At 39.0% G+C, this 24,519-nt stretch overlaps 1 protein-coding gene across 1 annotated transcript in view; it reads right to left on the bottom strand.

The window, feature by feature from the left end:
• Window positions 1-1,154: 1,154 nt before the first annotated feature.
• The window catches only part of LOC121386482 (mitochondrial import receptor subunit TOM70-like), a 37,345-nt gene continuing 13,980 nt past the window's right edge, over window positions 1,155-24,519 (bottom strand). Inside the window, exons 5-12 of the mRNA XM_041517397.1 lie at window positions 22,863-23,080; window positions 20,002-20,209; window positions 19,289-19,423; window positions 17,967-18,072; window positions 17,042-17,160; window positions 14,638-14,735; window positions 11,654-11,776; window positions 1,155-2,357 (exon numbers count right to left, since the gene is read on the bottom strand). Coding sequence (XP_041373331.1) covers window positions 2,195-2,357; window positions 11,654-11,776; window positions 14,638-14,735; window positions 17,042-17,160; window positions 17,967-18,072; window positions 19,289-19,423; window positions 20,002-20,209; window positions 22,863-23,080 — 1,170 coding nt within the window. The 3' untranslated portion in view covers window positions 1,155-2,194. The remainder of the gene's footprint in view (window positions 2,358-11,653; window positions 11,777-14,637; window positions 14,736-17,041; window positions 17,161-17,966; window positions 18,073-19,288; window positions 19,424-20,001; window positions 20,210-22,862; window positions 23,081-24,519) is intronic.

Here is a 24,519-nt window from a genome sequence, read left to right as displayed (position 1 = left end):
AGTGCTCATCTGAGGTGCTGGTGTTGCAGGATCGAATCACCACAGTGGATCGATTAAACTGATTGCTGTTTTTTTCTCAATCCAACCAGTGCACCACTGGGTAACGGTCATGGTATGTGCTTTCTGTCTGTGTTATATAAAAGTGCATATAAAAGATGCCTTGCTGCTAACAGAAACATGTAGCGGCTTTCCTCTGATGACTACGAGTCATAATTACTAAATGTTCGACATCCAATAGCCGATGATTAAGTGCTCTAGTGGTGTCGTTAAACAAAACAAACTTTAACAATAGCCGATGATTAATTAATCCATGTGCTCTAGTGGTGTTGGTGAACAAAAAAACCTTTCAATCAGAAGCCTAGCGAGAACTTCTAAAACTTGACAATCTCTTGGTCCATCAACTGTAAAACTTTTACGTCTCTAAATAACTCCCCACGAACTTCCATTACACAACCATGCTAACTAATACGGTAATACTGAACTGACTGTAGGCTTCTAACATTTGAGACAATCAAAACAATCACATATCCAGTGCTCGAATTTAACAGCGGCCATGTCACCTACATGTATAGTATGTCCCATCATTGTATAAAAAAAATTTTTTTTTAAATAATTTAATTTTGGTTTGACGTATGAAGAAAGGTTTAAGTGTTTTGGAAATAACAAAACAATACTATTGTTGTGTGCAATTTACAAATCAATCGGCTCAGAAATAAATAACTTGTATGGACAGACTATAACCATATGCTCAAACAGATTTTATTTTTTAAAACCGTCTTACTTCGAAACTGGCCATGCCTTATTTTGCATTCTACTAATTTGGTCATCATACTTGAACATGATTACTGAAAGTTGTTTTAATATGAAAACAGGGGAGACATACACACTTCTTTATTTTTAATATGTGCCGTTGTGTTATATTAAGACATTAAAGGTATACTGCCACAGATTTATTGACCTTATTTCTCTAAAAATGGATAATAAATGAAAATTACATTAATTGTTGGAAACCAAATCTAGCTATCGCATCACCGTAACTGAACCATGATGGAGTGAAATCCATGTCATCCCTCTCGGCAATTTTAGTTTTTGAATTATGGACCATTGCCATAATTCAGTTATTTTTTTTACAAAATTTCATTAATAAATGGAGTATGGTGGTTATAAAGATGGTTGAATAAAGTACATTTAGGGACAAATCAAATTATTTTTGTTCAGGTAATACTTTGTTAGACCATTAAATAGGTCAGTGGTCTGTGACAATATGCCTTTAAGATACTGGTTAAAGTTTGCCTTCTTACCCTGTCGTCTGGGCGCAATGGCCTCAAAAAATCTCCACCAGTCTAAGCCAAAATGGCATGAACCCATTTCACTAAACATCACAAGTTAACGTCTGCTAGTAGCAGTTATACCAGTCATGCATTTACACGTGTTTGGCATCAAATTCAAGCAGAAAATTACATCATTATGGAAGCTGGAGTATTTTAAAGACAAAAGAAAATTAAATATATGTTCTTCTAACTACATTTGTTGAACAATAATAGCAATAAGAATTGTGGTTTATCGTAGATTTACGTTTACATGCAAAACTAGGCTTATGATGTTTTGTGAAATTGGGCCATGGCCCAGGCCCTCTACATTTGCCAAATTTGAGATCTTCATATATTCAGCGTGCAATTTCCAACCTAGCCCAAGAGCCCAGTACTTAATTCACAGTTCACCCTGTCCATTGCCAAATTAGCCAACTGCACTAATTCTCATACAAAATGGCTACATAATTTTGACTTTAGGTAATCAAGCATTCCTCAAATTTAAACAAATTAGGGCTAGCTCTGGCTGTGTAGAAAATTTCGCCAAATTATCTATTAAAATGCCAAAAATTGCAGAAACCCACAGATATTTTCAACAAATTATTAGATGCAATTCTTTCGCAAAATTAAAATAAAATTCGCCAATTGTGTTTAAAATTCGCAACTGGCGACTGCACATTTTCATGATTTTCAAAAGGAAATACTCTTCATTTCTCAAAACTGGCTCAACCAAAACTTGTTCCAGTGTGAGCCATGTATTTGTATCATCGTTGTTTTGATTATCTCAAACCCAGAAAGTGTACAATCAATGGGTGTTTACTCGAACTTATCGGTGAAGTTTCACAGCTGTTGGAGTTCTATAATTAGATAATAATTCACTATAATTAGAGGTTATTATGCGTTGGAACGGTGAGTCCCAGTCGATTAGCCACGCGGATCTGAACGGTTGCCGCGTCAACCATCGACAGCAGATGACACATTTCCGATTCCGACTTTGAAAATTCTACCGCCTGTTTGAAGTTGGTCAGCGCTTCATCCATTTTGCCTCTGAAATAGTAAATAAATACATGCAGTAAATGAAACTCTGGCATGAATGAACTAAAATCAGGGCTTCTAGATTATGGTAGCCCCACTCCCATGGCTAGTGATATTCATTGTTGAGCTAGTAAATAACTACTATTGCCATGCCCGACAGAGCTTCTAGATTATGGTAGCCCCACTCCTATGGCTATGATATTTAGTGTTGAGCTAGTAAATAACTACTATTGCCATGCCCGACAGAGCTTCTAGATTATGGTAGCCCCACTCCCATGGCTAGTGATATTCAATGTTGAGCTAGTAAATAACTACTATTGTCATGCCAGACAGGGCTTCTAGATTATGGTAGCCCCACTCCCATGGCTAGTGATATTCAATGTTGAGCTAGTAAATAACTACTATTGCCATGCCAGACAGGGCTTCTAGATTATGGTAGCCCCACTACCATGGCTAGTGATATTCAATGTTGAGCTAGTAAATAACTACTATTGCCATGCATGACGGGGCTTCTAGATTATGGTAGCCCCACTCCCATGGCTAGTGATATTCAATGTTGAGCTAGTAAATAACTACTATTGCCATGCCAGACAGGGCTTCTAGATTATGGTAGCCCCACTTCCATGGCTAGTGATATTCAGTGTTAGGCTAGTAAATAACTACTATTGCCATGCATGACAGGGCTTCTAGATTATGGTAGTCCCACTCCCATGGCTAGTGATATTCAATGTTGAGCTAGTAAATAACTACTATTGCCATGCCAGACAGGGCTTCTAGATTATGGTAGCCCCACTCCCATGGCTACTGATATTCAATGTTGAGCTAGTAAATAACTACTATTGCCATGCCAGACAGGGCTTCTAGATTATGGTAACCCCACTCCCATGGCTAGTGATATTCAATGTTGAGCTAGTAAATAACTACTATTGCCATGCCAGACAGGGCTTGTAGATTATGGTAGCCTCACTCCCATGGCTAGTGATGTTCAGTGTTGGGCTAGTAAATAACTACTATTGCGATGCATGACGGGGCTTCTAGATTATGGTAACCCCACTCCCATGGCTAGTGATATTCAATGTTGAGCTAGTAAATAACTACTATTGACATGCCAGACAGGGCTTCTAGATTATGGTAGCCCCACTCCCATGGCTAGTGATATTCAGTGTTGAGCTAGTAAATAACTACTATTGCCATGCCAGACAGGGCTTCTAGATTATGGTAGCCCCACTCCCATGGCTAGTGATATTCAGTGTTGAGCTAGTAAATAACTACTATTGCCATGCCCGACAGAGCTTCTAGATTATGGTAGCCCCACTCCCATGGCTAGTGATATTCAGTGTTGAGCTAGTAAATAACTACTATTGTCATGCCAGACAGGGCTTCTAGATTATGGTAGCCCCACTCCCATGGCTAGTGATATTCAGTGTTGAGCTAGTAAATAACTACTATTGCCATGCCCGACAGAGCTTCTAGATTATGGTAGCCCCACTCCCATGGCTAGTGATATTCAGTGTTGAGCTAGTAAATAACTACTATTGTCATGCCAGACAGGGCTTCTAGATTATGGTAGCCCCACTCCCATGGCTAGAGATATTCAATGTTGGGCTAGTAAATAACTACTATTGTCATGCCAGACAGGGCTTCTAGATTATGGTAGCCCCACTCCCATGGCTAGTGATATTCAATGTTGGGCTAGTAAATAACTACTATTGTCATGCCAGACAGGGCTTCTAGATCGTGGTAGCCCCACTCCCATGGCTAGTGATATTCAATGTTGGGCTAGTAAATAACTACTATTGCCATGCCAGACAGGGCTTCTAGATTATGATAGCCCCACTCCCATGGCTAGTGATATTCAATGTTAAGCTAGTAAATAACTACTATTGCCATGCCAGACAGGGCTTCTAGATTATGGTAGCCCCACTCCCATGGCTAGTGATATTCAATGTTGAGCTAGTAAATAACTACTATTGCCATGCCAGACAGGGCTTCTAGATTATGGTAGCCCCACTCCCATGGCTAGTGATATTCAATGTTGAGCTAGTAAATAACTACTATTGCCATGCATGACGGGGCTTCTAGATTATGGTAGCCCCACTCCCATGGCTAGTGATATTCAATGTTGAGCTAGTAAATAACTACTATTGCCATGCCAGACAGGGCTTCTAGATTATGGTAGCCCCACTTCCATGGCTAGTGATATTCAGTGTTAGGCTAGTAAATAACTACTATTGCCATGCATGACAGGGCTTCTAGATTATGGTAGTCCCACTCCCATGGCTAGTGATATTCAATGTTGAGCTAGTAAATAACTACTATTGCCATGCCAGACAGGGCTTCTAGATTATGGTAGCCCCACTCCCATGGCTACTGATATTCAATGTTGAGCTAGTAAATAACTACTATTGCCATGCCAGACAGGGCTTCTAGATTATGGTAACCCCACTCCCATGGCTAGTGATATTCAATGTTGAGCTAGTAAATAACTACTATTGCCATGCCAGACAGGGCTTGTAGATTATGGTAGCCTCACTCCCATGGCTAGTGATGTTCAGTGTTGGGCTAGTAAATAACTACTATTGCGATGCATGACGGGGCTTCTAGATTATGGTAACCCCACTCCCATGGCTAGTGATATTCAATGTTGAGCTAGTAAATAACTACTATTGACATGCCAGACAGGGCTTCTAGATTATGGTAGCCCCACTCCCATGGCTAGTGATATTCAATGTTGGGCTAGTCAATAACTACTATTGCCATGCCAGACAGGGCTTCTAGATTATGGTAACCCCACTCCCATGGCTAGTGATATTCAATGTTGAGCTAGTAAATAACTACTATTGCCATGCCAGACAGGGCTTCTAGATTATGGTAGCCCCACTCCCATGGCTAGTGATATTCAATGTTGGGCTAGTCAATAACTACTATTGCCATGCCAGACAGAGCTTCTAGATTATGGTAGCCCCACTCCCATGGCTAGTGATATTCAATGTTGGGCTAGTCAATAACTACTATTGCCATGCCAGACAGAGCTTCTAGATTATGGTAGCCCCACTCCCATGGCTAGTGATATTCAATGTTGGGCTAGCCAATAACTACTATTGCCATGCCAGACAGAGCTTCTAGATTATGGTAGCCCCACTCCCATGGCTAGTGATATTCAGTGTTGAGCTAGTAAATAACTACTATTGCCATGCCCGACAGAGCTTCTAGATTATGGTAGCCCCACTCCCATGGCTAGTGATATTCAGTGTTGAGCTAGTAAATAACTACTATTGCCATGCCCGACAGAGCTTCTAGATTATGGTAGCCCCACTCCCATGGCTAGTGATATTCAGTGTTGAGCTAGTAAATAACTACTATTGTCATGCCAGACAGGGCTTCTAGATTATGGTAGCCCCACTCCCATGGCTAGTGATATTCAATGTTGGGCTAGTAAATAACTACTATTGTCATGCCAGACAGGGCTTCTAGATTATGGTAGCCCCACTCCCATGGCTAGTGATATTCAATGTTGGGCTAGTAAATAACTACTATTGTCATGCCAGACAGGGCTTCTAGATCGTGGTAGCCCCACTCCCATGGCTAGTGATATTCAATGTTGGGCTAGTAAATAACTACTATTGCCATGCCAGACAGGGCTTCTAGATTATGATAGCCCCACTCCCATGGCTAGTGATATTCAATGTTAAGCTAGTAAATAACTACTATTGCCATGCCAGACAGGGCTTCTAGATTATGGTAGCCCCACTCCCATGGCTAGTGATATTCAATGTTGAGCTAGTAAATAACTACTATTGCCATGCCAGACAGGGCTTCTAGATTATGGTAGCCCCACTCCCATGGCTAGTGATATTCAATGTTGAGCTAGTAAATAACTACTATTGCCATGCATGACGGGGCTTCTAGATTATGGTAGCCCCACTCCCATGGCTAGTGATATTCAATGTTGAGCTAGTAAATAACTACTATTGCCATGCCAGACAGGGCTTCTAGATTATGGTAGCCCCACTTCCATGGCTAGTGATATTCAGTGTTAGGCTAGTAAATAACTACTATTGCCATGCATGACAGGGCTTCTAGATTATGGTAGTCCCACTCCCATGGCTAGTGATATTCAATGTTGAGCTAGTAAATAACTACTATTGCCATGCCAGACAGGGCTTCTAGATTATGGTAGCCCCACTCCCATGGCTACTGATATTCAATGTTGAGCTAGTAAATAACTACTATTGCCATGCCAGACAGGGCTTCTAGATTATGGTAACCCCACTCCCATGGCTAGTGATATTCAATGTTGAGCTAGTAAATAACTACTATTGCCATGCCAGACAGGGCTTGTAGATTATGGTAGCCTCACTCCCATGGCTAGTGATGTTCAGTGTTGGGCTAGTAAATAACTACTATTGCGATGCATGACGGGGCTTCTAGATTATGGTAACCCCACTCCCATGGCTAGTGATATTCAATGTTGGGCTAGTCAATAACTACTATTGCCATGCCCGACAGCTGGTGAAAAAAACCCCTGTCAAATGTTGTAGTTGTCTATTTTGTAAATATGAATATCCTGACCCCACCTCAACATCCAGTGTTGATGGTTTTAAGCTCTATCTCCCTATTTAGGAGGCATATCTGATTATTATTTTTATTTAGTAAAATTGTATTAACTAAAGTAAAGTAGGACTAGCGAATATTTAATTGTGACTAGTAAATTTTGTTAATCACTGATCCCATGGCTAGAAGTCCTGCAAAAACATTAGATATTCAACTGACAGCAAGCGCGGAGCATGGCCTTGTCAAGTAGTAACATACCGAAATGGAAATATTGTGGCTTCACCATTCATCTCATCATCATCCATGTTTGTAATGTCCAAAAACATTAGATATTCAACTGACAGCAAGCGCGAAGCATGGCCTTGTCAAGTAGTAACATACCGAAATGGAAATATTGTGGATTCACCATTCATCTCATCATCATCCATGTTTGTAATGTCCAAAAACATTAGATATTCAACTGACAGCAAGCGCGGAGCATGGCCTTGTCAAGTAGTCACATACCGAAATGGAAATATTGTGGCTTCACCATTCATCTCATCATCATCCATGTTTGTAATGTCCAAAAACATTAGATATTCAACTGACAGCAAGCGCGAAGCATGGCCTTGTCAAGTAGTAACATACCGAAATGGAAATATTGTGGCTTCACCATTCATCTCATCATCATCCATGTTTGTAATGTCCAAAAACATTAGATATTCAACTGACAGCAAGCGCGAAGCATGGCCTTGTCAAGTAGTAACATACCGAAATGGAAATATTGTGGATTCACCATTCATCTCATCATCATCCATGTTTGTAATGTCCAAAAACATTAGATATTCAACTGACAGCAAGCGCGGAGCATGACCTTGTCAAGTAGTCACACACCGAAATGGAAATATTGTGGCTTCACCATTCATCTCATCATCATCCATGTTTGTAATGTCCAAAAACATTAGATATTCAACTGACAGCAAGCGCGGAGCATGGCCTTGTCAAGTAGTAACATACCGAAATGGAAATATTGTGGATTCACCATTCATCTCATCATCATCCATGTTTGTAACGTCCAAAAACATTAGATATTCAACTGACAGCAAGCGCGAAGCATGGCCTTGTCAAGTAGTCACATACCGAAATGGAAATATTGTGGCTTCACCATTCATCTCATCATCATCCATGTTTGTAATGTCCAAAAACATTAGATATTCAACTGACAGCAAGCGCGGAGCATGGCCTTGTCAAGTAGTCACATACCGAAATGGAAATATTGTGGCTTCACCATTCATCTCATCATCATCCATGTTTGTAATGTCCAAAAACATTAGATATTCAACTGACAGCAAGCGCGAAGCATGGCCTTGTCAAGTAGTCACATACCAAAATGGAAATATTGTGGATTCACCATTCATCTCATCATCATCCATGTTTGTAATGTCCAAAAACATTAGATATTCAACTGACAGCAAGCGCGGAGCATGGCCTTGTCAAGTAGTCACATACCGAAATGGAAATATTGTGGCTTCACCATTCATCTCATCATCATCCATGTTTGTAATGTCCAAAAACATTAGATATTCAACTGACAGCAAGCACGGAGCATGGCCTTGTCAAGTAGTCACATACCGAAATGGAAATATTGTGGCTTCACCATTCATCTCATCATCATCCATGTTTGTAATGTCCAAAAACATTAGATATTCAACTGACAGCAAGCGCGAAGCATGGCCTTGTCAAGTAGTCACATACCGAAAGGGAAATATTGTGGCTTCACCATTCATCTCATCATCATCCATGTTTGTAATGTCCAAAAACATTAGATATTCAACTGACAGCAAGCGCGAAGCATGGCCTTGTCAAGTAGTAACATACCGAAATGGAAATATTGTGGATTCACCATTCATCTCATCATCATCCATGTTTGTAATGTCCAAAAACATTAGATATTCAACTGACAGCAAGCGCGAAGCATGGCCTTGTCAAGTAGTAACATACCGAAATGGAAATATTGTGGATTCACCATTCATCTCATCATCATCCATGTTTGTAATGTCCAAAAACATTAGATATTCAACTGACAGCAAGCGCAGAGCATGGCCTTGTCAAGTAGTCACATACCGAAATGGAAATATTGTGGCTTCACCATTCATCTCATCATCATCCATGTTTGTAATGTCCAAAAACATTAGATATTCAACTGACAGCAAGCATGGAGCATGGCCTTGTCAAGTAGTCACATACCGAAATGGAAATATTGTGGATTCACCATTCATCTCATCATCATCCATGTTTGTAATGTCCAAAAACATTAGATATTCAACTGACAGCAAGCGCGAAGCATGGCCTTGTCAAGTAGTCACATACCGAAATGGAAATATTGTGGCTTCACCATTCATCTCATCATCATCCATGTTTGTAATGTCCAAAAACATTAGATATTCAACTGACAGCAAGCGCGAAGCATGGCCTTGTCAAGTAGTAACATACCGAAATGGAAATATTGTGGATTCACCATTCATCTCATCATCATCCATGTTTGTAATGTCCAAAAACATTAGATATTCAACTGACAGCAAGCGTGAAGCATGGCCTTGTCAAGTAGTAACATACCGAAATGGAAATATTGTGGATTCACCATTCATCTCATCATCATCCATGTTTGTAATGTCCAAAAAAAAAAAAATGTCTTTGTCTCTGTGTTACATGTTTGTGGCGTTTTAAAAAACCCACCCTTTTAATTGATAAATAGAGAATAGACTACATTGAGTGACTGTCAGATGTCTTTTATCGTACGACTTGCTTTAAAACCCACCTTTTAATTGATAAATAGAGAATAGACTACATTGAGTGACTGTCAGATGTCTTTTATCGTACGACTTGCTTTAAAACCCACCTTTTAATTGATAAATACAGAAACAGACTACATTGAGTGACTGTAAGATGCCTTTTACCGTACGAGTTGCTTTAAAACCCACCTTTTAATTGATAAATAGAGAACAGACTACATTGAGTGACTGTAAGATGCCTTTTACCGTACGAGTTGCTTTAAAACCCACCTTTTAATTGATAAATAGAGAACAGACTACATTGAGTGACTGTAAGATGCCTTTTACCGTACGAGTTGCTTTAAAACCCACCTTTTAATTGATAAATAGAGAACAGACTACATTGAGTGACTGTAAGATGCCTTTTACCGTACGAGTTGCTTTAAAACCCACCTTTTAATTGATAAATAGAGAACAGACTACATTGAGTGACTGTAAGATGCCTTTTACCGTACGACTTGCTTTAAAACCCACCTTTTAATTGATAAATAGAGAACAGACTACATTGAGTGACTGTAAGATGCCTTTTACCGTACGAGTTGCTTTAAAACCCACCTTTTAATTGATAGAGAACAGACTACATTGAGTGACTGTAAGATGCCTTTTACCGTACGAGTTGCTTTAAAACCCACCTTTTAATTGATAAATAGAGAACAGACTACATTGAGTGACTGTAAGATGCCTTTTATCGTACGAGTTGCTTTTAAACCCACCTTTTAATTGATAAATAGAGAACAGACTACATTGAGTGACTGTAAGATGCCTTTTACCGTACGAGTTGCTTTAAAACCCACCTTTTAATTGATAAATAGAGAACAGACTACATTGAGTGACTGTAAGATGCCTTTTACCGTACGAGTTGCTTTAAAACCCACCTTTTAATTGATAAATAGAGAACAGACTACATTGAGTGACTGTAAGATGCCTTTTACCGTACGAGTTGCTTTAAAACCCACCTTTTAATTGATAAATAGAGAACAGACTACATTGAGTGACTGTAAGATGCCTTTTACCGTACGAGTTGCTTTAAAACCCACCTTTTAATTGATAAATAGAGATTAGACTACATTGAGTGACTGTAAGATGGCTTTTATCGTACGAGTTGCTTTAAAACGTATTTAATGAGCAAAGCAAGTTGGATACTTTTTAAACAAGTTGTAAGATAATTTTAAATGTTTTTTCCAGCTGAAAGATATTTGCATCCCTAGCGGTTATACATGTACACGTAGTTAACTTATGCATCACAAGCAAATCAATTTCAGGTTAACTTATATGTCAGAGCAGTCAATTTTAACCATGCTTTTTTTTCATTGCATGATATAGCATTGGCGACCTGGTCATCACCTAGGAGCAGCCAGTCATTTGTCTTAACTGTTATCACACGTATAAATTATGTGTTATTAGTAGGAGTTGTAAAAAAAAATAAACGATTTTCTCACTAATGGGTGTGCAAGGAAAAAGGTTCTGTCAGAAAAGTTACTATATGGTGACAAATTCAGGACAGTGTGATTTTCTTTAAATCTAAAGGAAGTCTGAAGCACATTGTTAACAACTAGGATAAATTACTTTCTTACACACCCATTGGATGAGAAAAGTACACAATGGAAATCGATTACATTTTGACGTATAGTTAACCTGACAATCAAGTTACTTCAAGTGCAACGACTGTAAATAACTTTTAGTCGAAAAAGATGTTAAAATTGGCTTAAAACCTGGTTTTTGAGGATATGCAAGAAATAGAATAATACATTCGTGTCCGTTAGATAGCATTTATCTCACAACTCATTGCTTAAAAACATATCAAACATGCTTTCGCTCGTTAGATACATTTTAAAACAACTCGCTGTGAGATAAATGGTATCTAATGACCACTCATGTATTATTCTCTGTAGTACCCCCTCAACGTGGTTTTTGTCAAAAATTAATCCAATATACGATACTCACAGCTGTATGTTGAGCGTGCCGAGAATCTCGTACGCGTATTCACATTTTGGGTCGAGCGCGATCGCTTCTTCGATCAACTTGAGACAACCCGCCATGTCCTGCTTCCATTGCAGATAAAGCAGACTGAAACAGACAGAGATCAGACGGTGGTCACAGAGATCAGATGGTGGTCACAGAGATCAGACGGTGGTCACAAAGATCAGACAGTGGTCAGAGAGATCAGAGAGTGGTCACAGAGATCAGACAACAGTCACAGACAGTGGTCACAGAGATCAGACAGTGGTCACAGAGATCAGACAGTGGTCAGAGAGATCAGACAGTGGTCACAGAGATCAGACAACGGTCACAGACAGTGGTCACAGAGATCAGACAGCGGTCACAGAGATCAGACAGTGGTCAGAGTGGTCACAGAGATCAGACAGTGGTCACAGAGATCACAGTGGTCACAGAGATCAGACAGTGGTCAGAGAGTGGTCACAGAGATCAGACAGTGGTCACAAAGTAGTCACAGAGATCAGAGAGTGGTCACAGAGATCGGACAGTGGTCACAGATCAGACTGTAGTCACAAAGATCAGACAGTGGTCACAGAGATCAGAGAGTGGTCACAGAGATCAGACAGTGGTCACAGAGATCAGACAGTGGTCACAGAGATCAGACAGTGGTCACAGAGATCAAACAGTGGTCACAGAGATCAGACAGTGGTCACAAAGATCAGAGAGTGGTCACAGAGTGGTCAGAGATCAGACAGTGGTCACAGAGATCAAAGAGTGGTCACAGAGATCAAAGAGTGGTCACAGAGATCAGACAGTGGTCACAGAGATCAGACGGTGGTTAGAGATCAGACGGTGGTCACAGAGATCAGACAGTGGTCACAGAGATCAGACAGTGGTCAGAGATCAGACAGCGGTCACAGACAGTGGTCACAGAGATCAGACAGCAGTCACAGACAGTGGTCACAGAGATCAGACAGCAGTCACAGACAGTGGTCACAGAGATCAGACAGCGGTCACAGACAGTGGTCACAGAGATCAGACAGCGGTCACAGACAGTGGTCACAGAGATCAGTGGTCACAGAGATCAGACAGTGGTCACAAAGATCAGACAGTGGTCACAAAGATCAGACAGTGGTCACAGACATCAGACAGTGGTCACAGAGACCAGACAGTGGTCACAGAGTGGTCACAGAGATCAGACAGTGGTCACAGAGATCAGACGGTAGATATACTAAGAGGCATAAATAACGCAATGGGTATTTCGCTGATATTTTCTAATAGAAATATTATGTCATCAGTATTAGGCATGCAGACAAACGACATACTGATAACAACTGTAACTGAAAGAAGATATTATTCAAATCGGGATTTTGTTTAATAAAATGTGGTTTTAAACAAAAAACAGGCAATTCACATGCATAAAGATTTTCATATGCAATGCTGTACTGTTGTAATAAACACACCAGTTATGCTTTTTGCTGAAAATTTAAGCATTGCAAATGTACATGTATGTAGTTACGTGCCTGTAAGTCTAAAACAGGCTTTGTAAATTTGGCCCACAGTATTTATTTCAAGTCATGTAATCTGCACAAATCTTCCTTCTGTAGGTTAACTGACGGGGAACCTACCTTTAAATATTTGTAGCAGGTATAAAAGTGATCTTGTATTAAAACTGATTTAGGTTTTTTTCGGTTTTTTTTTTAAACCACTATCCCTTTCAGTGTGCAATTTTGGTTTGAATACTTAAGTGCAAATCTTTAGAGCCCACCACAAACCCAGTGAGCCCTGCTGTGCATCTCCAGTAGAACAGAAGATACAATAAACACTTGGCATGAAACTATGGAAAAGATCGCTATTCAAGGCTGTGGTTTCCCAGGATTTTGAGATACATGTATATGTTGACCGTGTCATTTGATTCTACATGTTGACTGTGTCCTTTCAAAGAATCAATGTAATTTGTACATATAATTTTTATGAGCCATGCGGGCTCGTATGCTAGCCAAGCTAGAGAGCGAGTCCTACATGATTTTTGCGAGCCTCAAAATCGCAGACTGTCTTTCCTTTTACTCCTTAAAATTTCATCTCGTTTCTTCCTGATCTGGCAACTCCATCTATCTTTCAACTTCTTTCACTGTCCACCTCCACAACCCAGTCCTTGTCTCTCCAACCGCGACAGGTGCCTGTCTCTTGTGGCTATCTGTGCCACACACCTGACACTTCCCATCAGCTTGAGCCATGGGCTTAGTCTGACCACTTCTGGCATATGTCTCCCCTTTACCTGAATGAGAATTACCACTCCCACTGTGACAGTTGCTTGTCTCTTGTGGCTATCTGTGGCTTAGGTCTGACCACTTCAGCAGGTCTCCCCTTTACCTGAACGAGAATTACCACTCCCACTGTGACAGGTGCTTGTCTGTTGTGGCTATTCATGCTACACACCTGCCACTTCCCCCATCAACTTTTAGCTGTGTGCTTAGTCTGAGCACTTCAGGGAGTGTTCAGTAGTTACTTCTGGAATTGTTGTTAAGAGGCACTTGTAACTGATAATCTTTGCTCGGTCTTGAAAAGTAATGAATTACTTTGGGGTTTTCATCAAAAAACAAAAAAACAACAAGAACCAGTTCCCTGGCAATGTTAAAATCAAGAATTATGAAGAAAAAAATCCAAAGCCTATATTTTCATAGCAATCTTAGCCTACGAAATCGTAAAACCATCATAAGCTATGACATAATTATGGCATGTGCTGTAGTGGTGTCACAAAGTATGGTGGTTTTACGATTTCATAACACTAAGATGGCTTTGAAAATAGGAGGCCTACGTCTTTCAACACAGGGTCAACGATTTCACTTTTTACTAAGTTTTGATATATTTTTGCACACTCTTTGAAGTTTGTGCAATGGACATTTTAAATCAAATGCTAGAATGCTCACAATAGTATCTGAAACAAACTGTCAGAATAGACTAGCGAGTCAAAAAGGGAGGAAACTCACCCTCGATGGACTTTTGTGTTAGGGTTATCTGGTTCAAGTTCCATTGCTTTAGAATAGACATCATCTGCTTCTGCGAATCTGCCTTGGTCAGCAAGAGACTAAAAAAATGAGCATGACCACTTTTATGTGAATAGTACTATTAATAATTAGTACTTGTGAATCAACGGACTGAAATATTAAATCTCAATCTTGTTTTTGAAAGATATTAAATGTACATAAAAACAGACACTTAGTTTCTTTCACAACTTTCTTAAAAGCCAATATTTTAAACGTGAAAATGTAACTGATTATCATCTTCGTTGTTAAGCAAGGAAGGAAATGTTTTATTTAACGACGCACTCAACACATTTTATTTACGGTATTATGGCGTCAGACATATGGTTAAGGACCACATAAATATTGAGAGAGGAAACCCACTGTCGCTACTTCATGGGCTACTCTTTTCGATTAACAGCAAGGGATCTTTTAGATGCACCATCCCACAGACAGGACAGCACATACCACGTCCTTTGATATACCAGTCATGGTGCACTGGCTGGAACGAGAAATAGCCCAAATAGACCCACCGACGGGGGATCGATCCCAGACCGACTGCACATCGAGCGAGCGCTTTACCACTGGGCTACATCCCGCCCAAAACTACTTGTGAATCAACAGTTTGAAAAATTAAATTCCAATCTTGTTTTCGTAAGATATTACATGTACGTAAAAACAGACACTTGCACAACTTTCTTAAACAACAATATTTTCAATGTGAAAATATACCCGATTATCATCTTCTTCATTGTCAAGCTAGGTTCACGCAGACATCTCTGTGATGCAGACAAGTCTTATGTAAAACAGATGATACTACATGTGTAGTCTGTCCCATAGGGGGCAGAACAAAGCCCAGTGGTAAAGCGTTAGCTTGATGCATGGTCGATCTAGGATCGATCCCCGTCGGTGGATCCATTGGGCTATTTCTCATTCCAGACAGTGCTTCACAACTGGTATATCAAAAGCCGTGGTATGTGCTATCCTGTCTGTGACATAAGCCCGACTCAACTCGAGTATTTCAGACTAGATTTTCAAGTAACATACTGTTTAAATAATTTGTTGTAGTACAGTAAATACAAAACTTGAATATTTATTTATGAATTAGTTTAGAGACGCTCTTTGAATGTGACAGAATGTAGCTAGCCTCTTACAAAGAATGACGTCATGTATCTTGTATGACACCATACTGCAAAATCCTTGCTAGGTTGACGATACTCAATTTGCGTACACAAAAATAGAATAAATAATATTTTCAGACTATTCCTGAATGATTGTAGGATAAATAAATAACTGTTTACTGCCTTAAGATATCGGCTTTATCCTGCTCAGACCGGCCTCGGTGGCGTCGTGGCAGGCCATCGATCTACAGGCTGGTAGGTACTGGGTTCGGATCCCAGTCGAGGCATGGGATTTTTAATCCAGATACCGACTCCAAACCCTGAGTGAGTGCTCCGCAAGGCTCAATGGGTAGGTGTAAACCACTTGCACTGACCAATGATCCATAACTGGTTAAACAAAGGCCATGGTTTGTGCTATCCTGCCTGTGGGAAGCGCAAATAAAACATCCCTTGCTGCTAATCGGAAGAGTAGCCCATGTAGTGGCGACAGCGGGTTTCCTCTCAAAATCTGTGTGGTCCTTAACCATATGTCTGACGCCATATAACCATAAATAAAATGTGTTGAGTGCGTCGTTAAATAAAACACTTCTTTCTTTCTTTCTTATCCTGCTCAGGTTGAATGTTGCTCTGCAGAGTCTTACAGTATTCGCCATTCTAACATTCGCAGGATAAAGCCGACATCTTAAAGGGACATTCCTGAGTTTGCTACATTGTAAGATGTTTCTGACTAATACAATATTTCTACGTTTAAACTTACATATTAAATACATTTTCTTGTTTAGAATATCAGTGTCTGTATATTTAATGTGTTTCTGGTCGTCTTAATGTTTGTAAGAAGCCCAAACTGGATTTTGTCTTCAAATAATTTCGTACGTACGAAAAAATATGTTTTAGGAAATAAAATGAAATTTAACCTATTACAAATATTAGAACGATCAGAAACATGGTTAATATACAGCCACTAATATATTATGCAGAAAAATATATTTGATATGTAATTACAATCGTTAAAAAGTCTCTGTTAGTGGATAGCATCTTAAAAATTGCAGCAAACTCAGGAATTTCCCTTTAAGGCAGTAACGTGTTATTCTCTATTTATCTGGCCAGTAAATTCACTTAATTTGTACACAAACAGCAAACATAGTGTTCTAAAATTGCATTGTTCCATTTATCAACTACACAGTAGTTCTACGGCCCATCTCCTAACTGATAAATTAAAATCTGTTGAAGAAATTCTATGGAGTGCATACCTGACCATAGAGGGTATAGGCATCCGAGCAATTTGGAAACCTACGAAGTATATCCTTGAAGGCCAAGCTAGCTTTTTGCAACAGTTCACTATCTTCTTTTAATACAGCTTGTCGATGCACTGCAAAAAGCAAGATAGGATAACAGTAATAATAATAATAATAATAATATTAATAATAAAATTAATAATAATAATAATAATAATAAAATTAATAATACTAATACTACTACTAATAAAATATTTTAAAAATTTAATAATAATAATAATAAAATTAATAATAATATTAATAATAATAATAATAATTTACTACTACTACTATTAATAATAATAAAATTAATAATAAAATTAATAATAATAAAATAAAAAAATAAAAATATCTTTATTTAAAGTAGCTCCGTTAGTTCTAGAGTATTCTCCCTTGAGGCCTTCTGATGAATTTACGAAGCTTACTATTCTTAAATGTGGGTATTTAAGTATTGTAGATATATGTACATGTGTGTAGGGCCAGCTCTGGGTCAGCAGAAAATTTTGCCAAATTACATGTATCTATTAAACTTCCAAATTTTACAGATATCCAGTTATTTCGTAACAAAATATCAATGATTACATAAAATTATTTCGCCACATTAAAAACAAATTCGCCAATTGTTTTAAAAATTTGCAGTTGGCGAATTTGGCGATTGCCTGATCTAGCCCTGAAGACAAACAACATACAGACTTAAAAACACTGCTTACAAAAATAATAATTTTAATGTGCTGTATTTCTCACTATCACAGGAAACGTTTCACCATGGTAAAGAACAGCAGATACAGAGGCTTTTGTCTATGACGATTCAGTTTCACAGCAGTTAAATCCATGAACTACAGTAGGATACTTTCAGTTGATAAATGTTTTTGCCCTCACTACATAAGATGGTGATACATACCTGCATAACACTTCTGGATATTAGAGGTGGGGAAATCCGGTCTAATGGAAATACTTCTGTCAAAGTCGACAATGGCTAAGTCAGGCTTTTCTTGCAAAAGATATTGCTGAAAATAAATATGTACTTCATAAGAATTTTCAGGAGCATACAGGGAACATTTCATTCAATATTGTGTCATGATTCGCCACAAAAGGAAGGAAATGTTTTGTTTATCGACGTACTCAACACATTTTATTTACGGTTATATGGCGTCAGACATATGGTTAAGGACCACACAGATACTAAGAAAGGAAACCCACTGTCACCACTTCATGGGCTACTCTTTTCAAACCGGCCTCGGTGGTGTCGTGGTTGGGCCATCGGTCTACAGGCTGGTAGGTACTGGGTTCGGATCCCAGTCGAGGCATGGGATTTTTAATCCAGATACCGACTCCAAACCCTGAGTGAGTGCTCCGCAAATCTCAATGGGTAGGTGTAATCCACTTGCACCGACCAGTGATCCATAACTGGTTCAACAAAGGCCATGGTTTGTGCTATCCTGCCTGTGGGAAGCGCAAATAAAAAATCCCTTGCTGCCTGTCATAAAAGAGTAGCCTATGTGGTGACAGAGGGTTTCCTCTAAAAACCAGTGTCAGAATGACCATATGTTTGACGTCCAATAGCCGATGATAAGATAAAAAATCAATGTGCTCTAGTGGCATTGTTAAATAAAACAAACTTTACTCTTTTCAATTAGCAGCATGGAATCTTTTATATGCACCATCCCACCGACAGGATAGCACATATCATGGCCTTTGATATACCAGTCGTGGTGTACTGGCTGGAATGAGAAATAGTTCAATGAGCCCACCAACGGGGATCGATCCCACACTGACCGCGCATCAAGTGAGCGCTTTACCACTGGTCTCGCCCCCTTCGCCACACAAGTTTCAGAGATTGCTACACGTTTTTAAAGCATCAAACAGTCTTTGAGAATCAATTTTTAACTGACCAGAAATATTGCTAATCAAGATTTTGAAAACAAAATGTTCCCTGCATACAAACTGTACATGGGGAAGGGGCTTAACGCCAGTGTATGCTTTTAACATATATAGTCTTAGAGAGGAAACCTGCTACATTTTTTCCATTAATAGCAAGTGATCTTTTATATATGCACCATTCCAAAGACAAGATAGCACATACCACAGCCTCTGATATATCAGTCATGGTGCAAATGGACGCTCAGCATTTCAAACCAAAAGTGTTTTATTTTAGCTATACCAGTTTTAACTTGTGTACGTGTGAACACATCTATTGTAACAGCACTAATTATGCATACTGACCATGCCACGGTGATGAAAGATGTCTGCGTTGTTAGGGTCCACCTTCTCGGCTTTGCTGAAACACTCCAGTGCCATCAATTCCTCACTGCGCTGGAGATTCAGAGTACCCTGCTTGATCAAGGCATTCACAACAATCTAAAAAACATAACACAATGTGGTCAACTATAATGTATATGATATATTTGTTTGTTTGTTTTGTTTAAGGACACCGCTAGAGCACATTGATTTATTGATCATTGGCTATTGGATGTCAAACATTTGGTAATTCCGACTCGTATAATCATTAGAGAAAACCCGCTACATTTTTCTAATGCAGCAAGGGATCTTTTATATGCACCGTCCCACGGACAGGATAGCACATACCACAGATGATGTGGAAAGTCCTGTCATTAATCTTTGACAGCATACCTTTGGATCAATCAGTCTTTTATAATGTACCATCCCACAGACAGGATAGCACATACCACGCATGATGTGGAAAGTCCTGTCGTTAATCTTTGATAGCATACCTTTGGATCAAGTCAGTCTTTTATAATGTATCATCCCACAGACAGGATAGCACATACCACAGATGATGTGGAAAGTCCTGTTGTTAATATTTGATAGCATAGCTATGGGTCAAGTCCGTCTTTTATAATGCACCATCCCACAGACAGGATAGCACATACCACAGATGATGTGAAAAGTCCTGTCATTAATCTTTAATAGCATACCTTTGGGTCAAGTCCATCCATCTGTAGCAGGTTGGACAGATCGGTCAGTGCCTGGTCTCCAAGACCGCAGAGAATAGAGAATGTTGCCCGCAGCAGTAACGCTTTGGCCGCGTGTGGACTGTCCGACCGATCAATTTCCGCAGCACACAGGCCGAGGATTTCTTCAAACTGATTATTCTCAAGGTCACGCACGGCCTGTTCATAAGGACTGAAAATATAGTAAACAGACAACTTAAAGGTTAACTTGAAAATAATGTAAACTAAAGATCCGACAATTTGTTTTGCCAACTTGTAGTGAAATATCAGATGACATTACATATGTTTTCCTTTCCAATAAAGGCTATTTCAATTTTAGAACAAGAATTCTCCAGGATTATAGTCAGTCCCAGACAGAACACCTTTTTATAGTATGGAATTTACTACAAGTATTTATTTCTAAGCAAAAGAAAAAAAGGAAATGTTTTATTTAACGATGAAATCAATTTTTTTAATTTACAGTTATATGGCGTCGGACATATTATGGTTAAGGACCACACAGATATTGAGTGAGGAAACCCGCTGTCGCCACTTCATGGGCTATTCTTTTCGATTAGCAGCAAGGGATCTTTATATGTACCATCCCACAGACAGGATAGTACATACCACGGCCTTTGATGTACCAGTCGTGGTGCACTGGCTGGAACAAGAAATAGCCCAATGGGCCCACCGACGGGGATTGGTCTTAAACCGACCGCACATCGAGCGAGCGCTTCACCACTGGGGTACGTCCTGCCCCTTAAAGTTGATGGACCGAGAGATTGTCAAGTTTTAGAAGTTCTCGCTAGACTTCCGATTGAACAGCCATTGTAGGTAAAGGTTGTTTTGTTCACCAACACCACTAGAGCACATTGGTTAATTAATCATCGGCTATTGTTAGAGTTTGTTTTGTTTAATGACACCACTGGAGAACTTAATCATCAGCTATTGGATGTCAAACATTTAGTATTTATTTCTGAGCAGGCTGTTTTCTAAATTGCACACAAAAATAGTGAAAAGAAACTGTTATTTCCAAAACACTTTTACTTTTCTTCTTAAGTCAAACCAAACTGACATTAATTACAAAAAATATTTTTGTAGGAGAATGGGACGGACTATAAATATCTCACCTATCATAACCTTTTTTTCCCCAGTGCAGTGTGATGCACTTCCATAGGTGCAACTACAAACCAAGTTTGATGATCTAGGACTTATACTTCATGAAAAATGAACATAAACTGCCACTGTCAGAAAAATAATAACTATATTTCGCCTTTCTACTTCATAAAGGCAAGACAGATATTACTGAAAATCCTGCATTAAAATGTGGGTTTTTTTGGTCTGAAACAGGGGGTGGGAATTGGTGAACTGTAAAAAAGAGAAAATCTAGAGGGGTTCGAAACGCCATTTTTACTTCAGATATCCCACACTGCATCGCGACACCGGCTAAAGCTTACTCGCTCCCTTTGCAAATGAAACCAAATAAGAAATGCAGCCGCATTTTGATTCATAATGACGTCACAACGTAATTTGATGTGTAACAACATCATTTAGGACAGTTTTATAATAGAAGTTTACATGACCGATTTAAAAAAACAACAAATTCCCACGACGATTAAAATTAAGTTTCGAATTCCAGGTCTTTTTCGTTTCGTACTAGTATACAATTAAATGCCCCTATGTATTTATTTATTTATTTTATTTGTTTATTTGTTTTATTTATTTATTTATTTATTTATCAATTGATTATTATGTGTTTTAACCATTATATCTTCTTTCTTCTTTTCCTATATTTCCCAGTCCTCTCAATTCAACAAGTATGAGTCATAGCAATTAGTTTTGTTTTTTACTGATCTTTAATTTATACAGAAACATTACAAATGCATGTATGTATTAAATTGTTATACATGACTGTATAACATTATTATATTCACCAATTAGATATATGTACTTGTATATAAATTATATTACTTTGATTTAAGGCCATGAATTCAAGGCTCCCCAAACTTGTCATGGTCAGAATGTCAGAATGGACTGGGGAAAATAAATATTAAAACAACAAAGAAAGAAAGAAAAGAAAAAGAAAATGATCACAGATGACATCATGTAACGAGTAATGAATGAATGAATGAATGAATGAATGTTTAACGACACTCCAGCACGAAAAATACATCAGCTATTGGGTGTCAAACTATGGTAATGCAAATAAATAAAGTGATGATCAACATCAATATAAAAATTCAAGGTTTAAACAAAAACAGTGTAAAGAACTGTGCAAAAATACAAATACAAATATCACAGAATTTTATGGACACCGAATTTTACTCTAAACTTCAATTTGTGCTGTATTGGCCATTCTCAAAGAGAATGTTACACCCCTGCACCACGGTGAGGTTACAGCACACGCAGGGGTAACGAGTAATGATGCAATCCTTGTTTCTGAATTAAGTTTGAGACATTTAGCATAGGTATTTTGTAAGAGGAAAGAAAGAAGGAAAGAAATGTTTTATTTAACGACGCACTCAACACATTTTATTTACGGTTATATGGCGTCAGACATATGGTTAAGGACCATACATATATTGAGAGAGGAAACTCGCTGTCACCACTTCATGGGCTACTCTTTTTGATTAGCAGCAAGGGATCTTTTATATGCACCATCCCACAGACAGGGTAGTACATACCATGGCCTTTGATATACCAGTCGTGGTGCACTGGCTGGAACGAGAAATAGCGCAATGGGACCACCAAAACTGCACTTCTTAAATGGTAAATATTTATTAACAAATTTCATCCTGTTTTAACAAATGACCCATCCCAATTATGATTTGCAGGACAACACCTACCTCAACTGTTCCGTCTCAGGCTCCCCGTTTTCAACTGAGTCTTGAGTAGATTCTTCTTCTGTCATTGTCTCCTCAGATTTCACTTGGGCCATACCGCCGACACCATTCACTAGTGACTGCTCCTTTCCAACATTGCCCAGATTTACAATCGGGTCGTTTGTGAAGCCAGCGAAGTAGTTCCTCACGAAGAAATTGGAAGGAAGGATAGCTTTCCTCGTCTACAAATAAAATAAAATCAGAGTTTGTTTTGTTTAACAACACCACTAGAGCACATTGATTAATTAATCATCGGTTTTTGGAAGGAAGGAAATGTTTTATTTAACGACGCACTCAACACATTTTATTTACAGTTATATGGCGTCAGACATATGGTTAAGGACCACACAGATATTGATAGAAGAAACCCGCTGTCGCCACGTCATGGGCTACTCTTTTCGATTAATTAGCAGCAAGGGATCTTTTATATGCACCATCCCAGACAGGATAGCACATACCTCGGCCTTTGATATACCAGTCGTGGTGCACTGGCTGGAACGAGAAATAGCCCAATGGCCCACTGACGGGGATTGATCCCAGATCGACAACACATCAGGCAAAAAGCTCTACCACTGGGCTACGTCTCACCACTAAAATCAGACATGAAATCTCAACAGTACATGTAAATATAAAATAATTTCAGATTAAATATAATCTATTTTTGTGAATATTATTTTATGCCAAAGAAGCTGAAATCCGTTGAAAATCCCCCAAAACACACTTTTACATGTACATGATCGTTGATTTTGATGTCAACCCTTCTAATAAAGAAAGAAAGAAATGTTTTATTTAACGACACACTCAACACATTTTATTTACGGTTATATGGCATCAGACATATGGTTACAGACCACACAGATTTTGAGAGGAAACCCGCTGTCGCCACTACATGGGCTACTCTTCCGATTAGCAGCAAGGGATCTTTTATTTGCGCTTCCCACGGGCAGGATAGCACAAAGCATGGCCTTTGTTGAACCAGTTATGGATCACTCGTTGATGCAAGTGGTTTACACCTACCCATTGAGGCTTGCGGAGCACTCACTCAGGGTTTGGAGTCGGTATCTAGATTAAAAATCCCATGCCTCGACTGGGATCCAAACCCAGTACCTACCAGCCTGTAGACCAATGGCCTATCCACAACGCCACCGAGGCCGGTAACCCTTCTAATATTTCCAACCCTGAAAATGTGCATTTTTATTGACTTAGTTTGAAAAACAACCACATTGTTCCATTTGCAACCAAGACTTGTGCAGTTAATCATGGAATCAGTTCAGTTTCGGTTATATAAAAAAAAAAGCATAACTGTGGAGATAGAAAAAAAACATGCCTTCGGTTTTCAAAATTTTACATTTTTAGCCCAGCTTTTCCGAAATGAAAAACAAAAAAATCCTAGGTGAGTCAATACCAAAATCCACTAACCTGCCGAATGACTCATATTTTTGCGTTTTGTGATGTTGATCTACAAATTCGGTACATGTTTTGAACGTCAATTGGTGTCGTTTGCAATGCAAACTCGTCGCCATTTTAACTTGGCTAAAACGAGGCAGAGTTTGGAAAGCCCTGTTTGTCTGTGAACATAATACTTATTTTACCACATCCATGTGATGTTTTCTTAAGCTTG

The sequence above is a fragment of the Gigantopelta aegis genome, chromosome 12 (genome assembly GCF_016097555.1).
Source record: "Gigantopelta aegis isolate Gae_Host chromosome 12, Gae_host_genome, whole genome shotgun sequence".
In the NCBI taxonomy this organism is placed as follows: domain Eukaryota; kingdom Metazoa; phylum Mollusca; class Gastropoda; order Neomphalida; family Peltospiridae; genus Gigantopelta; species Gigantopelta aegis.
Note: the sequence above shows the minus strand (reverse complement) of the source record. Positions and strands in the feature narration are given on the sequence as shown.